Here is an 18,158-nt window from a genome sequence, read left to right as displayed (position 1 = left end):
CCATAAGATGGGAGCCAGTCTGGAGAAGTCCTGTAAACGGGAATGTGAGGAGGTAACACGAGAGGAGGAGATCATGAGCAGAGGAAAGGGGACGGGAGGGAGAATATCTGGAGACAAGGTCGGAGATGTAGGGGGGAGCAGTGCAGTTGAGGGCTTTGTATGTCAGAGTGAGAATTTTGTGTTTAATCCTGGAGGCAAGAGGAAGCCAGTGAATTTTCATTTGCATGTTTAAGTATGATTTTTTGTGTGTTTTTTTTGTGTGCATCCAGTGTACTTAAATTACGATTTACACTGTGCATATTTAAAATGATTTATTCCTGTATAATTTATATACAATTTTTTTGTCTTTTATAAAATATGATTTTTGGCGAACAATTTTGTTACGATTTTTACAACACCATAGCAATAAAACATTTTCCTGCATATTTGTGTGTGAACGGTTCAATTTATGATTTTCAATGTACACTTTAGTAATGTATGTATCTACTTACCATACAAAACTGCAGTATTCGCCCTTTAGCGAGAAACCCTCTATTCAGGGTAAAAAGTTTCTTTAGATAATTCAACGAAGGAAATAAAAGTACTGGCAAGCATTCATAAATAAATCGCACCAACCCAGAGACCTTTATATAATTGTGCCTGTAGAAAAGAGGTTACTTTGAAGCTTATCCCCTCACAGATTTCTCCACATCTTTAAAATGAAGGAAAATAGCAGTGGTCTTACCTTGGATATCAGCTCATCGTGATTTGCCAAATGTGCTCTGCAGTGAATGCAGCTATATGTTCTGTGACAGGTGGGCAAATAGGCCTGAAAAGTTTTGGACCTTGTCATTTTCACCATTGGAGCCACTGAGCGCTGAGTAAACTCTGGAGTGGCCCACGAGGCGCTCCCGCAGGAAGGATCGCACGGGAAACACCGGAAGACACAGGTAAAGGCCGTGGTTTGGCAGGTAAAGGGTGTGGGGGCGGGCTCCACACGCTGAAGAACACACTTATGTCTTAGTCACAAATGATCTGACTACAGGTACAAGACACCAATGACCTAGAAGATAATCCCAGAAAAAAAAAATCAATCACTTTGGGTGGAAACGAATTACCAAAAGTTTCATACATAATTACACAAAAATAATAACATAAGTGGGGATTCTAGAATAGTAATTCTGATGACAAAGTAGACCAAGTATCTATTAAAGAAAAAAGTAGCACACACACCAATCATTAATTTTTATTTATATATATATATATATATATTTTTATTATTATTTATATATATATATATATATATATATATATATACACACACATACACACATATATACACACACACACACACACACACACATACATACATATATATATCTTAGGGCTGCACAATTAATCGTGGATTCGGTTTTAAACCGCTATTAATCGCTGCGAGAGTACGCTATTTATAACCCCACCCACTATGATATCACCTATGACGACTAGGGCAGACAGTGGAATATTTAGGGGGCAGACAGTGTAGTATTTAGGAGGGAGTCAGTGGGGTATTTAGGGTCTGCCTGTCAGTCATACTCAGATCCTGAGGGTCTCACCGTAGTGACGTCACTTATGTAAATTAATTAAGTTTGTCTTTTCCGTTTTTGCTCTTTTGCCAGTAAAAATATCACTTCTGCTTACAGACAGTTCAGCACCAGCAAAGGAAGTAACGCTGTTATTGTGTCACGTGTAGGTGACTGACAGAAAGTATCGCTAAATGATTTTGACCAGGTGACGTGGGAATGGATTACCGGGTACAGCTGGGAGGATTGAGTGACGTGGGAATGGGTTACCTTACCGAGTACAGCTGGGGGGAGTGAGTGACGTGGGAATGGGTTACCGGGTACAGCTGGGGGGGATTGAGTGACATTGGAATGGGTTACCTTACCGGGTACAGCTGGGGGGGAGTGAGTGACGTGGGAATGGGCTACCGGGTACAGCTGGGGGGAGTGAGTGACGTGGGAATAGGTTACCTTATTGGGTACAGCTGGGGGGATTGAGTGACGTGGGAATGGGTTTAAAATTATTTTAAATTTATTTTTTTGCTGCCACCGGGAACTTCCTCCTCCTGACTGACTGCACATGTAGTCTAGTCAGTAGGAGTCTGCAGCGCAGCAGTGAAAATCGCTATTAAATTGCATTTTTTTTTTTGCCCATATCGCAAAGCCCTATATATGTATATATATATATATAAATATATATATATATATATATATATATATATATGTGTGTGTGTGTGTGTGTGTGTGTGTTTACATTGTGAGAATACATTGCACCGGATTTTACAAATACTTACCTTCTCCTGAAACACCGGATCACCGATCCCACGCCTGCAGCTCCTCTGTACTTTGTCAGCAATGATGAAACCAACTCTCTCCAATCACGGCTTCCCTCCCAGGAGCGTTCATCTGGTGAGGCCACGTTGTGATTGGAGGAAGCCGGTTTCGTCATTGCTGTGTAGGTACAGCAGGAAGAAGCAGGCGGGGGAAATCGGCGATCCGGCTTTTCAGGAGAAGCTAAGTATTTGTAAAATCCAGTGCAATGTAAAATTTCATGAATGAAGAACCCCTGTTTTTTAATAGTTTTTTTTTTTTTTTAAAACGGGCACTTTATCATGAAAGTTGACATTCAGTTTTTAAGCTTTGAAAATTAAGCAATATCTAACTCTTACACCTTGAAATTGACACTGCTGACGTCAAGGCAATAACTCTGCTACAGATCTATCCCTAATTGGCTTTAACTGACAACTATTGCAAAACAATTCCCTTTATACTAACTTTACAACAGTATGTAGCTTGGTTGCCTGCAGACTAAAGACCAGATTGTCTCCTCCAAATAAGGCTATTGGTGGGTGGAGTTTGGCTATGGAAAAGTAACTGCAGTAAAAAGGATGTTAATTTGTTTTAAAAACATTAAAGGGACACTGAACCCACATTTTTTCTTTTGTGATTCAGATAGAGCATGCAATTTTAAGCAACTTTCTAATTTACTCCCATCATCAATTTTTCTTCGTTCTTTTGCTATCTTTATTTGAAAAAGAAGGCATCTAAGCTTTTTTTCATGGTTCAGACTCTGGACAGCACATGAATTTATCCACCAATCAGCAAGGACAACCCAAGTTGTTCACAAAACATGGGCCGGCATCTAAACTTACATTCTTGCATTTCAAATAAAGATACCAAGAGAATGAAGAAAAATTGATAAAAGGAGTAAATTAGAAAGTTGCTTAAAATGTATTCTATAGCAACAAAACAGGAATGTCTTGTAACTTAAAAGGTGTTTACTGTCCCTTTAATTGTATATAAAAAGGCATGGATAATGTTCCAGTCACTAAAATCATTAGAGCTCATGAAATGTTCTACCAGCTATGCTGATAAGTTTTATAGAAGGAAAGCAATAGTGCTAAAAGCTCATGCTTGCAATTTCACATACTAAAGGAACTTTGCTATGGTATAGTTAGGCATATTAATAACTTACCTTCATAAAAGGTAAGCTTACATTAATCACATCATGAGAACTAAAAAAGACGTACTTATTAATTTTGTAAATTAATGAAAAAAAGGAGGTGGTGTGTGTAACACAGAAAACCTAAATATATCCACAAAATAGGAGTTTATGGAGGGTGCTGAGTGCCAAATTGAGTAATTAGAAAAAATGAAAAAAGAAAGCACCAATATACAGCACTCGCTTATAGAGAGTATAAGGGGGTAAGGGCCCCAGCAGGGTATTAAAACATAATTTTTATTGTTAGTACAGATAAAAATCCCCAAAAACGTAGGGTACAAAATATGCGCTAGGATATGCAAATAGTAGTGAAATTATGTTATTCCATACAATTGTTGGATAGATAAGTCGCATAGGTGGAGTACAATATATATTATGATAGGGGACATAGGCCCAAATTTAGCTGGTATGGGGCAAGTAGCCCAATAAGTATTAATCTATACCCAGAGTACAGAAGGCTAAATCCAAATATGGCTCAATTTTCACATAAATTGATAGTTATACTAATAAGGGGAGAAAACCCCAATAACATAATAGTAAGTAAAGTAAAACAACTATAATTGTTAGGCTAGAGAGAGGATGTGGAACAAATTTCACACAACGGAGTGGTATACAACAGGTTGGCGGTCGCCTGATGCACATTTGGCCGTAGCTTTCTCAAAGGCGAACCGACTGCAGGGCTATTTACCCTTTAAATATCATAACCTGACCAATCATAATGGGGTAAAGTTTTCACACTCATTTTTTTAACCTGAGATTAAAGTGATTCAATTTGACCCTCCGGTCATGGGACCAGGACATGTGAACATTGAAGGATGATGTGGATCAAAAATCAAAATTATTACTGAGACACAGAGGAACGAACAGATTTATCTAAAATATAAGCAATACATGAGTTGGATTACACACACACACACACACATTATATATATATATATATATATATATATATATATATATATATATATATATATATATAACAATTGGAGGTTACTTCTTCATACATAAAGGCATTATTGACAACGTAGGATGTGCCTATTTCCAGGCTGGTGACGCGTTATGTAAACACCCACTCAAAGCTCATTGGGCAAAGTTCTAATAGATGTGTCAGTTACATATAATAAACAACAATGCACATTTATAGTTAAAATCCATGGTGATCAAATTAACTATGTAAGTGAAAAATACACAGATGTCTCTTAGCATACATTATATACATGATACTCAATACAACAACGTTATTAGTTACAGACTAGGAGGTATGTCTTATGTACACTACAGCATGGATCAAGTCAATAACTGAAACTCTGAGGAACGAGCAAATTAATTAACAATGCATGTGTTTGGTTACGTTTATTTTATATACATGATCGTTCATATGTAAAGATACGGAATATACCTTATACGTAGCTGGAGAGCATAAAATTAATAATGCAATATGTATACGCCCACTCACAGCTCATTGGCCAGAGGCCTGATAGATGTGTCCGTTATATATACCAGAACACAATGCACGCCTGTAGTTGAGGGGGATCAGACTAGCTGGGTATATGATCAATGCAAATGTCTGTTAACATATATTATTGATATGAGTGACTATGACACGAGTAATTTGTTTATAGCTAAGGAGGAAAAACCACGTACACAATCTGATAGTCCGATCTGAGCTCTCTCTCAGCAAGGCTGACAATAATGTGCTAAGCACATTGACCGTGTGTGCAGTAATGTGCATAGATAGATATAGTCTTTTATCTATACGTGGCTGAAAACTAGTTAACAAATTATGCTTACCTGATAATTTCATTTCCATCTGTATGGGAAGAGTCCACAGCTGCATTCCTTGTGGGAAATACTGAACCTGGCCACCAGGAGGAGGCAAAGACACCCCAGCCAAAGTCTTAAATACCTCCCCCACTTTCTCATAACCACAGTAATTTTGCAGAGGGAACAAGGAACAGTAAGAGAAATATCAGGGTGAAAAAGGTACCAGAAGAAAAAAATTCAATTTTAGCACCCATCAGAGAACACGGGCGGGAGCTGTGGACTCTTCCCATACAGATGGAAATGAAATTATCAGGTAAGCATCATTTATGTTTTCCATCTTAATATGGGAAGAGTCCACAGCTGCATTCTTTACTTGTGGGAAACATATACCCAAGCTCAAGAGTACACAGAATGCTAACGGGAGGGAAAAAAGAGAGGCGGACCCTAATCGGAGGGCACCACAGCCTGCAAAACCCTTTCTCCCGAAGGCTGCTTCAGCAGAAGCAAAAACATCAAACTTGTAAAATTTTGGAAAAGTATGTAAGGAGAACCAGAGAGCCGCCTTACAAATCTGATCCATAGAGGCCTCATTTTTGAAGGCGCAAGAGGAACCACTGTTGTCGTAGAATGAGCCGTAATCCTCAGAGGAGGCTTATGTCCCGCCGTTTCTATGCTAAACGGATGACACTCCTCAGCCAAAAAGATAAGGAAGTCGAAGAGGAACTCTGACCCCTACGCTTCCCGGAAAAATAGAACAAACAGAGAAAGAGGTTTGTCTAAATTCCTTCGTGGCCCGAAGATAGAACTTCAAGACACAAACCACATCCAGAAATACGTTGTAAACGTTCCTTCGACGAAGGAGGATTAGGATAGAAGAAAGGAACCACAATATCTTGATTGACGTTGTGAATTGACACAACCTTAGGAAGAAAACCTAACTTGGTTCGTAGAACAGCCTTATCGGCATGAAACGCCAGATAAGGAGGGTCGTATTGCAAGGCAGCAATCTCATAGACTCTGCGCGCAGTAGCAATAGCTAGTAGAAAAAGAACCTTCCAAGACAACAATTTAATGTCTACTTCTCGCATAGGCTTTAACGGAGCCCGTTGCAAAACCTTAAGGACAAGATTTAAACTCCAAGGAGGAGCCTTAGATCTAAACACAGGTCTGATCCCAGCAGAGCCTTAACAAATAGCTGCACATCTGGAAGCTTGGCAAACTTCTTGTGCAGTAACACAGACAGAGCCGAAAACTGTCACTTCAGGGGATTTGCAGAAAAGTCCTTCACCAGTTCATCCTGGAGAACAGAATAAGTAGGTCCTCCACACCTTATGATAGATGCGACAAGCAACCAGCTTACTAGCTTGAATGAGAGTAAAAATAATTCTCAGAAAACCCTCTCTTGGCTAGGTCTAAGCGTTCAATCTCCACGCAGTCAGCCTCAGAGAATCTAGACATTGATGAACAAAGAGACCTTGGTCAGCAGCTCCGTCTGAGGATCCCTGTACCTCGACCCCTATCTTGGTAGCTTGGTATTGAGACGTTATAAGATCTTCCTCTTGCAAATCTCTGCAAACACTCGGAATGGAGAGACCATTCTCCTGGATGAAAGGATTGTCTGCAGAGGAAATCCGCTTCCCAGTTGTCCCCACCCGGAATATGGATCGCTGACAGCAAACAAATGCGGGTCTCCCCCACACCAGAATCCGAGATACTTCCCTCATAGCTAGGAAGCTTCTCGTTCCCCCCTGATGGTTGATGTAAGCCACCAAGGATATATTGTTTGATTGGAATCCGATTAACTGTGACGAACCCAGCAGAGGCCAAGCCTTCAGTGCATTGTTTAATGCCCGAAGATCAAAAATCAGATCAGGAGGGAGCTTTACCTCCTGAGATCAGATGCCCTGTGCCTTCCTGGCACCACAAACGGCTCCCCATCCTGACAGACTCGCAACCGTAGTGACAATCACCCAGGATGGTCTTGAGGCGGACGTCCCTCAGGACAAGTGATCCGGAAAAACATAATTTATGCTTACCTGATAAATTTATTTCTCTTGTAGTGTATCCAGTCCACGGATCATCCATTACTTGTGGGATATTCTCCTTCCCAACAGGAAGTTGCAAGAGGATCACCCACAGCAGAGCTGCTATATAGCTCCTCCCCTCACTGCCATATCCAGTCATTCGACCGAAACAAGACGAGAAAGGAGAAACCATAGGGTGCAGTGGTGACTGTAGTTTAATTAAAATTTAGACCTGCCTTAAAAGGACAGGGCGAGCCGTGGACTGGATACACTACAAGAGAAATAAATTTATCAGGTAAGCATAAATTATGTTTTCTCTTGTTAAGTGTATCCAGTCCACGGATCATCCATTACTTGTGGGATACCAATACCAAAGCTAAAGTACACGGATGATGGGAGGGACAAGGCAGGGATTAAGCGGAAGGAACCACTGCCTGTAGAACCTTTCTCCCAAAAACAGCCTCCGAAGAAGCAAAAGTGTCAAATTTGTAAAATTTTGAAAAGGTGTGAAGCGAAGACCAAGTCGCAGCCTTGCAAATCTGTTCAACAGAGGCCTCATTTTTAAAGGCCCAGGTGGAAGCCACAGCTCTAGTAGAATAAGCTGTAATCCTTTCAGGGGGCTGCTGTCCAGCAGTCTCATAGGCTAAGCGTATTATGCTCCGAAGCCAAAAGGAGAGAGAGGTTGCCGAAGCTTTTTGACCTCTCCTCTGTCCAGAGTAAACGACAAACAGGGCAGATGTTTGACGAAAAGCTTTAGTAGCCTGTAAGTAAAACTTCAAGGCACGGACTACGTCCAGATTATGCAAAAGATGTTCCTTCTTTGAAGAAGGATTAGGACACAATGATGGAACAACAATCTCTTGATTGATATTCCTGTTAGAAACCACCTTAGGTAAAAACCCAGGTTTGGTACGCAGAACTACCTTGTCTGAATGAAAAATCAGATAAGGAGAATAACAATGTAAGGCAGATAACGCAGAGACTCTTCGAGCCGAGGAAATAGCCATCAAAAACAGAACTTTCCAAGATAAAAGTTTAATATCAATGGAATGAAGGGGTTCAAACGGAACTCCCTGAAGAACTTTAAGAACCAAGTTTAAGCTCCACGGGGGAGCAACAGTTTTAAACACAGGCTTAATCCTAACCAAAGCCTGACAAAATGCATGTACGTCTGGAACTTCTGCCAGACGCTTGTGCAAAAGAATAGATAGAGCAGAGATCTGTCCTTTTAAATAACTAGCTGATAAGTCTTTGTCCAAACCCTCTTGGAGAAAGGACAATATCCTAGGAATCCTAACCTTACTCCATGAGTAACTCTTGGATTCACACCAATAAAGATATTTACGCCATATCTTATGGTAGATTTTCCTGGTGACAGGCTTCCGAGCCTGTATTAAGGTATCAATGACTGACTCGGAGAAGCCACGCCTTGATAGAATCAAGCGTTCAATCTCCATGCAGTCAGTCTCAGAGAAATTAGATTTGGATGATTGAAAGGACCTTGTATTAGAAGGTCCTGCCTCAGAGGCAGAGTCCATGGTGGAAGAGATGACATGTCCACTAGGTCTGCATACCAGGTCCTGCGTGGCCACGCAGGCGCTATCAGAATCACCGATGCTCTCTCCTGTTTGATTTTGGCAATCAGTCGAGGGAGCAGAGGAAACGGTGGAAACACATAGGCCAGGTTGAAGAACCAAGGAGCTGCTAGAGCATCTAACAGCGTTGCTCCCGGGTCCCTGGACCTGGATCCGTAACAAGGAAGCTTGGCGTTCTGGCGAGACGCCATGAGATCCAGTTCTGGTTTGCCTCAACGATGGACCAGTTGAGCAAACACCTCCGGATGGAGTTCCCACTCCCCCGGATGAAAAGTTTGACGACTTAGAAAATCCGACTCCCAGTTCTCTACGCCTGGGATGTGGATCGCTGACAGGTGGCAAGAGTGAAACTCTGCCCAGCGAATTATCTTTGAGACTTCTAACATCGCTAGGGAACTCCTGGTTCCCCCTTGATGGTTGATGTAAGCCACAGTCGTGATGTTGTCCGACTGAAATCTGATGAACCTCAGTGTTGCTAACTGAGGCCAAGCTAGAAGAGCCTTGAATATTGCTCTTAACTCCAGAATATTTATTGGGAGGAGTTTCTCCTCCTGAGTCCACGATCCCTGAGCCTTCAGGGAGTTCCAGACTGCACCCCAACCTAGAAGGCTGGCATCTGTTGTTACAATCGTCCAATCTGGCCTGCGAAAGGTCATACCCTTGGACAGATGGACCCGAGAAAGCCACCAGAGAAGAGAATCTCTGGTCTCTTGATCCAGATTTAGTAGAGGGGACAAATCTGAGTAATCCCCATTCCACTGACTTAGCATGCATAATTGCAGCGGTCTGAGATGCAGGCGCGCAAATGGCACTATGTCCATTGCCGCTACCATTAAGCCGATTACTTCCATGCACTGAGCCACTGACGGGCGTGGAATGAAGGACACGGCAAGCATTTAGAAGTTTTGATAACCTGGACTCCGTCAGGTAAATTTTCATCTCTACAGAATCTACAAGAGTCCCTAGGAAGGAGACTCTTGTGAGTGGTGATAGAGAACTCTTTTCCACGTTCACTTTCCACCCATGCGACCTCAGAAATGCCAGAACTATCTCTGTATGAGACTTGGCAATTTGAAAGCTGGACGCTTGTATCAGAATGTCGTCTAGATACGGAGCCACCGCTATGCCTCGCGGTCTTAGAACCGCCAGAAGTGAGCCCAGAACCTTTGTAAAGATTCTCGGGGCAGTGGCCAACCCGAAGGGAAGAGCTACAAATTGGTAATGCCTGTCTAGAAAGGCAAACCTTAGGAACCGATGATGATCTTTGTGAATCGGTATGTGAAGGTAGGCATCCTTTAAGTCCACTGTGGTCATGTACTGACCCTCTTGGATCATGGGTAGGATGGTCCGAATAGTTTCCATTTTGAATGATGGAACTCTGAGGAATTTGTTTAAGATCTTTAGATCCAAGATTGGTCTGAAGGTTCCCTCTTTCTTGGGAACCACAAACAGATTTGAATAAAATCCCTGTCCTTGTTCCGTCCGCGGAACTGGATGGATCACTCCCATTACTAGGAGGTCTTGCACACAGCTTAGGAATGCCTCTTTCTTTATCTGGTTTGCTGATAACCTTGAAAGATGAAATCTCCCTTGTGGAGGAGAAGCTTTGAAGTCCAGAAGATATCCCTGAGATATGATCTCCAACGCCCAGGGATCCTGAACATCTCTTGCCCACGCCTGGGCGAAGAGAGAAAGTCTGCCCCCCACTAGATCAGTTTCCGGATAGGGGGCCGTTCCTTCATGCTGTCTTGGGTGCAGCAGCAGGCTTTCTGGCCTGCTTGCCCTTGTTCCAGGACTGGTTAGGTTTCCAGGCCTGTCTGGAATGAGCAACAGTTCCCTCATGTTTTGAAGCGGAGGAAGTTGATGCTGCTCCTGCCTTGAAATTTCGAAAGGCACGAAAATTAGACTGTATGACCCTTGCCTCCAGTAATGTCAGCAATAATTTCCTTCAAGCCAGGCCCGAATAAGGTCTGCCCCTTGAAAGGAATGTTGAGTAATTTAGACTTTGAAGTCAAGTCAGCTGACCAGGATTTAAGCCATAGCGCCCTACACGCCTGGATGGCGAATCTGGAATTCTTAGCCGTTAGTTTAGTCAAATGAACAATGGCATCAGAAACAAATGAGTTAGCTAGCTTAAGCGTTCTAAGCTTGTCAATAATTTCATTCAATGGAGCTGTCTGGATGGCCTCTTCAAACCAGAATGCCGCCGCAGCAGTGACAGGCGCAATGCATGCAAGGGGCTGTAAAATAAAACCTTGTTGAATAAACATTTTCTTAAGGTAACCCTCCAATTTTTTATCCATTGGACCTGAAAAAGCACAACTGTCCTCAACCGGGATAGTGGTACGCTTTGCTAAAGTAGAAACTGCTCCCTCCACCTTAGGGACCGTCTGCCATAAGTCCCGTGTAGTGGCGTCTATTGGAAACATTTTTCTAAATATAGGAGGTGGGGAAAAGGGCACACCGGGTCTATCCCACTCCTTGCTAATAATTTCTGTAAGCCTTTTAGGTATGAGAAAAACGTCAGTACACACCGGCACCGCATAGTATCTATCCAGCCTACACAATTTCTCTGGAATTGCAACTGTGTTACAGTCATTCAGAGCAGCTAATACCTCCCCAAGCAATACACGGAGGTTCTCAAGCTTAAATTTAAAATTAGAAATCTCTGAATCAGGTTTTCCCGAGTCAGAGATGTCACCCACAGACTGAAGCTCTCCGTCCTCATGTTCTGCATACTGTGACGCAGTATCAGACATGGCTCTAACAGCATTTGCGCGCTCTGTATCTCTCCTAACCCCAGAGCTATCGCGCTTGCCTCTTAATGCAGGCAATCTAGATAATACCTCTGACAGGGTATTATTCATGATTGCAGCCATGTCCTGTAAGGTAATCGCTATGGGCGTCCCTGATGTAATTGGCGCCATATTAGCGTGCGTCCCCTGAGCGGGAGGCGAAGGGTCTGACACGTGGGGAGAGTTAGTCAGCATAACTTCCCCCTCGACAGAACCCTCTGGTGATAATTCTTTTATAGATAAAGACTGATCTTTACTGTTTAAGGTGAAATCAATACATTTAGTACACATTCTCCTATGGGGCTCCACCATGGCTTTCAAACATAATGAACAAGTAGGTTCCTCTGTGTCAGACATGTTTAAACATACTAGCAATGAGACTAGCAAGCTTGGAAAACACTTTAAAACAAGTTTACAAGCAATATAAAAAACGTTACTGCGCCTTTAAGAAACACAAATTTTCCCAAATTTTGAAATAACTGAAAAAATGCAGTTACACTAACGAAATTTTTACAGTGTATGTAATAAGTTAGCAGAGCATTGCACCCACTTGCAAATGGATGATCCTCTTGCAACTTCCTGTTGGGAAGGAGAATATCCCACAAGTAATGGATGATCCGTGGACTGGATACACTTAACAAGAGAAAAAACACCAAGAGAGCGATTCTCCTGATTGGTTCTCCAGAAAAATCTGTTAAGACAGATCCGAATGATCGCCGTTCCACTAGTTCAGCATGCGCTGTTGCAACAGTCTGAGGTGAAACTTGGCAAAGGAAATTATGTCCAAGCTGTACACCATGAGACCAATCACCTCCATACACCGAGCAACAGATGGCCTTAAGGAGATCTGGAGGCCAAGATATGTTAAAGCTAGCTTGCAACATCTCTGGTCTGTTAGAAATATTCTCATGTCTATGGAGACTATTATAGTACCCAAGAATTCTACCTTGGTACTTGATACAAGAGAACATTCTCTAGATTATCTGTCATCCATGGGATTGAAACAGACAGAGGAGATATTCTGAATGGTCCACTCTTCGAAAAATTTCTTTAGCTAGACCAAACAGAAGAGCAATAAACTGGAAGTGCTGGTCCAGGAATCTATCGTGGTCATTAACTACCCCTCTCAAACGAGGGGGAAGAATGGACCTTATTGTCTCCATCTTAAACGAGGGGACATTTAAAAACCTGCTTAAGCACTTTAGGTCCAGAATCGGACAGAAAGTACCCTCCTTCTTTGGGACCACGAAAAGGTTTGAATAGTATCCCAAACCTCTCACTGTGATAGGCACCGGGAGAATAATTCCTTGAGGACAGATCCCTCCTTTCTGGTCAGGAAGACAGGAGGAATCTGCCCTTGAGTGGCTGAGACTTAAAACCTATCTTGTAACCCTGAGCTATGACCTCCAGGACCCGCAGGTCCCTGAGCCAATCGACTGAAAAGAGCGGCATACTGCCCCATACACGATCCAGAAGAGGACTGGGGACCGCCCATTCATGCCGACGTAGAATCGGCGGGCTTCTTACTCTGCTTGGATTTATTCCAGGACTAAGCTTCCAAGAGCTCTTGGTTTGCTCTGGCTTAGCGGAGGACTGTTGACATGGGCTTTATCAGAACGAAAATCATCCCTTAGATTAGTTCATATTCTCTTGCGGTATGAGGGCACCCTTGCCCCCTGTGACCGTGGAGAAAATTGAGTCCAGGCCTGGACCAGACAAAATTATTCCCTTAAAGGGAGGGAAGAAGTCTAGACTTGGAAGCCATATCCGCAGACCATGACTTCAGCCAGAGTCCGACGGGCCGGAACAGAAAAAGCCTGAACAGAAAAAGATGAAGCCATAGCATTCAAGCAAATAAACTGCCTAATAGCAGTACAGATAAAAGAAGTAACAACCCTCAAGGCCGTAAATCTTTTCTGAGTAACGTCGAGGGGATCCTCCACCCCGATCAAATCCTATGAGGAGTCATACCAGAAAGTAGTTTCTCCAGTAACCATGGCAACAGCCGCCGCTGGTTGAAATAAATATCCCGTATGTTGAAACATCTTAACAGAGTTTCCATCTTTTATCCATGGACTCTTCAACTGAAGAACTATCCTCAAGCGGGATAGCAGTACGTTTAGCAAGGGTGAAGATAACGCCATCCCATTTAGGAACAGAACCTCACAACTCCATTGAGAGTCCAGGACCGGGACAATTTGTTTAAGGGAGAAGAGGGGGAAAAGGAATCCAATCCTGTCCCATTCATTCTTAATAATGTTCGCCATCTAACAGGAGCAGGGAAGGATGAGGTACCACCCTGTCCTCAAACTCTATACAATTTAGAAATTAAAGGTTCATCAGGCAATTTGGCGCCTGGAACCTCAGATTTTGCCAAAAACTTCCTTTATAAGAAAGCGCAAACTCCTAAACTTAAGTCTGGTTGCTCCGCAGCCGGAGGTTTAGAGGCAGCAGACTCCGACCCAGAATGTTCATACTCTGAAGTCTCAGAAAGTACTTCATCCTCGGATAACCCTTAGTTAAATCCAATAAAGTATCTGATGTACTCTAGGAAGGAGTGCAATATGTAACCTTTCGCTTGCGCTTAGCAGGGAGAAGTAAGGCATTAAAGGCAGCAGACGCCGCCGTCTGAAATGTGCAGTAACGTCTGGTGAAAAAAAGGCCCTTTCCAGATGGAGGATCAGCAATGCTACAGGAAAACTGCATGTGTAGAGATATAAGAATGTAGGGTACGCACCTCACTGGACGACAACTCCTCAGAGGTGGACGATTTCACATTATCAAGGCATATGGAACATAATTAAGAGGGCAGAACTAAGGCCTCCTCTCCATATAAACAGGAATTACTCATTAGAAATAGAGGGAGTGCCCTCGAAAGTAACAATAAACCTCCATCGCTAGTATAATAACCGGAAAACTAGAGAAATAAAACATCTTATTAAAAAACTGCACCATTATACCCCAATGGCTGGGGCACTCACCACCTCCTATGACCCAGACAGTACAGAGATTTAGGACTCCTTTCTGATAGATACCCGGTCAGGAAAAAGGGAATGAATCACATGGTGCACAATGCAGGACCGTCCCTGCTATGAAAAAGCGTGCAAAGCTTGTAAGCTGCATGGCTCTCAAAGTGAAAGTGAAACCTGTATATTCTATAACAGCCTATGAGCCCATAACAACTCACACATAAAAGCAGCATAAAATCAAACATATAAGATTATTTCCCCCCTGTTAAATAATCCCCCTAAGGAGATATTAACATTTGATTCTATACAGATAAAAGGAGTAAAACTGTGACCCTGTTTTCATGCGTTATCATACATATATAAAATCTAAAACGATCTTACCAGAATCTACGCCGTGGAACAGGAACACGGCCCTTCAAGTGTGACAGATAGTAGCATCGCTTCTGACATGGACTTGGGCGAAGAAAGCAGGCAGCGAAACTCGCCAACGCGGATTGCCTATGGAGCTGTTAATACGAGGCGGGATGGTTTCACAGAAAGACTCTCCCTGCATCTCCCGACTAACTTTCATCCATGCTCTCACTGAGAGGCTGACAGGACTACTTAAAACTCCAGTCCCATCTCGAAGAGTACTACCCTCCATAAGAGACTACTCAGAAATCTTCTAACACTTCTCTGCCAACCTCCTGTGATGAAAGGCAAAGAATAAGTGGGGTTATGAGGAAGTGGGGGAGGTATTTAAGCCTTTGGCTGGGGTGTCTTTGCCTCCTCCTGGTGGCCAGGTTCAGCATTTCCCACAAGTAAGGAATGCAGCTGTGGACTCTTCCCATATTAAGATAGAAATGAGAATTTGATAGAAGCTATATTAGAAAAGTGTATTCAGCAAATCAGTGTCTAATATGATTGTAACTTCAGTCCCATAATTTATTCCAAAAAACATATTGTCATATTAATACTTATGTCCCAAAACACTCAATATTAAGAAAACTGAGGAAGATCTGAATACTTTTATATTCAGATATGTTATATAGTTGTTATCAGGTCTGAGTACAGTGGTACTGATCTATGGTCAAAACTTGCCCTGATAGTGGCAAATATTAGGTGAGTAACTAGAAATAATCAGAGATGACAATACCTTTTATAGGAAAGCTCCAAACCATTGTTTTCGTTCATACCATTAGGGGTCATAGAATCCAACCAGAAAATCCAACGGATCTCAGATTGCAATAATAATTGCTCGATATTACCCCCTCATATCCCTGTCTTAATTACTTGTAATACCGTCATTTTAACTTGGGGTTTGGCATTATGTTCTTTTAGAAAATGCCTGGCTACTGATGTCAAGGTTTTACCTTTCTCCCTATCTTCAGCACCATTCTTGATATTAATAATGTGTTCACCCAGCCGGGTGCGCACCACTCTAGTAGTAATCCCCACATAAAATGTGTGGCAGTCACATTGAAGACAGCATACCCCGTTTTTAGTTCTATAATTAGCAAAATCCGTCAGTTTTTAAGTGCCACTTGGAAAGACTTTCATTTCCTTGCGATTGTACATGTATTTACAAAAAAAAAACCAGGACCTGCATCTGTGAGTACCTGAGATCACTTTCTTTTGATTTTTTCGTACAAAGTGACTTCCCACTAATTTATTGCTGATAGTAGGGGCTCTTCTCCAGCTAACAGCGACATGTTCGACAACTGCATCTTTTATATCTTCATCAGTTCTGAGGCTATCAAGATGTTTATTTAGGATATCTATTTCTTTGTGTTTTTCATTATAAGTTGTAATGAACCTCACTTTCTGATCTGCAACATTGACTCTGTTCTTTAGTACCAGTAAGCTATTTCTATCAGTATGTAAAGCTCTATGAAAAGCTTTTTAAATTACTTTGCACGTATAGCCCCTAGTTTTGAGTCTCATCTTAAATTATTTTGACCGTGAAAAGAAGGTATGCAAGTCAGAACAGTTTCTCTTTAGTCGAAGAAATTCACTGACTGGTATTGCTTTTTTCGTGGTCCATGAATGGCAACTGCTAAATTCCAATACTGAGATAGTAGCTGTAGGTTTTCTGTAAATATCTGATTTCAGACTACCTGTACTATCTTTAGTCAGTTTGATATCCAGGAATTCAACTTCCTTTGAACTGATTGTATAGATAAGTTTTAAATTGAGGTCATTGGTCTGATAGTCTTTTGTCATTTCTCTTTTTATAGTCCTCAGATAGGTTAAAGTTAGACATATTAGTGTAAGTACACACTGAGAATGTTGCAGATCAGAAAGTGAGGTTCATTACAACTTATGAAAAACACAAAGAAATAACAGATATCCTAAATAAACATCTTGATATCCTCAGAAATGATGAAGATATAAAAGATGCAGTTGGCGAACATGTCGCTGTTAGCTGGAGAAGAGCCTCTACTATCAGCAATAAATTAGTGAGAAGTCACTTTGTACGAAAAAAATCAAAAGAAAGTGATCTCGGGTACTGACGGATGTGGGTCCTGTTCCTTTTGTAAATACATGTACAATCGCAAAGAAATGAAAGTCTTTCCAAGTGGCACTAAAAAACTGACGGATTTTGCTAATTGTAGAACTAAAAACGTAGTATACTGTCTTTAATGTGACTGCCACAAATGTTATGTGGGGATTACTACTAGAGAGGTGCGCACCCAGCTGGCTGAACACAAGAATATCAAAAATGGTGCTGATGATAGGGAGAAGGTAAAACCTTGACATCAGTAGCTAGACATTTTCTAAAAGAACATAATGCCAAACCCCAAGGTAAAATGACGGTATTACAAGTAATTAAGACAGGGAAACAAGGGGGTAATATTGAGCAATTATTATTGCAATCTAAGAGCTACTTAAAACTCAAGTTCCATTTCATAGAGTACTACCCTCCGAAATCTTCTGATACTTCTCTGCCAACCTGTGACGAAAGGCAAAGAATGACTGGGGGATGAGAGGAATGGGGGAGGTATTTAAGCCTTTGGCTGGGGTGTCTTTGTCTCCTCCTGGTGGCCAGGTTCTGTATTTCCCAAAAGTAAGGAATGCAGCTGTGGCCTCTCCCCGTTTAAGAAGAAAAGTGTGCATCATCACTATTTGTCTATTTGAATCATAAAAGCATAATTTTTTACTTTACCGTCCCTTTAAACTTTGAAACAATCTAAATATGACACTAAGGAAATACTAGACCAATATTATTTTCATAGCATAAAGAGTAGTCCAAGCTAAAGTGAATAAAGAGAGGGGTGGGAAATAAATGCTATATTGTTCTTAGATGCCAGACATGTGTTTGGTTTTATGTTTTTAGGGGTTGTGAGTCTGCCAATCCATTTTCTGAAACAAAATGTTTGCTGGCCTACACATACCATTAAAATATGCATATGGTTGCAGGATTATTTCCTTCCTAATATAAGGAGAGTCCACAGCATCATTGCTTACTGTTGGGAAATATTTAACCTGGCCACCAGGAGGAGGCAAAGA

At 41.8% G+C, this 18,158-nt stretch overlaps 1 protein-coding gene across 1 annotated transcript in view; it reads right to left on the bottom strand.

Annotated features, from left to right (window-relative positions):
- The window catches only part of YPEL2 (yippee like 2), a 323,060-nt gene that overhangs the window by 173,722 nt on the left and 131,180 nt on the right, over positions 1-18,158 (bottom strand). Inside the window, exon 2 of the mRNA XM_053707318.1 lies at positions 725-1,042. Within this exon, the coding sequence (XP_053563293.1) occupies positions 725-841 (117 nt within the window). The 5' untranslated portion in view covers positions 842-1,042. The remainder of the gene's footprint in view (positions 1-724; positions 1,043-18,158) is intronic.

The sequence above is a fragment of the Bombina bombina genome, chromosome 3 (genome assembly GCF_027579735.1).
Source record: "Bombina bombina isolate aBomBom1 chromosome 3, aBomBom1.pri, whole genome shotgun sequence".
NCBI lineage: Eukaryota > Metazoa > Chordata > Amphibia > Anura > Bombinatoridae > Bombina > Bombina bombina.
The sequence above is the reverse complement of the archived record's forward strand: the minus strand, read 5'-3'. Positions and strand labels throughout refer to the sequence as shown.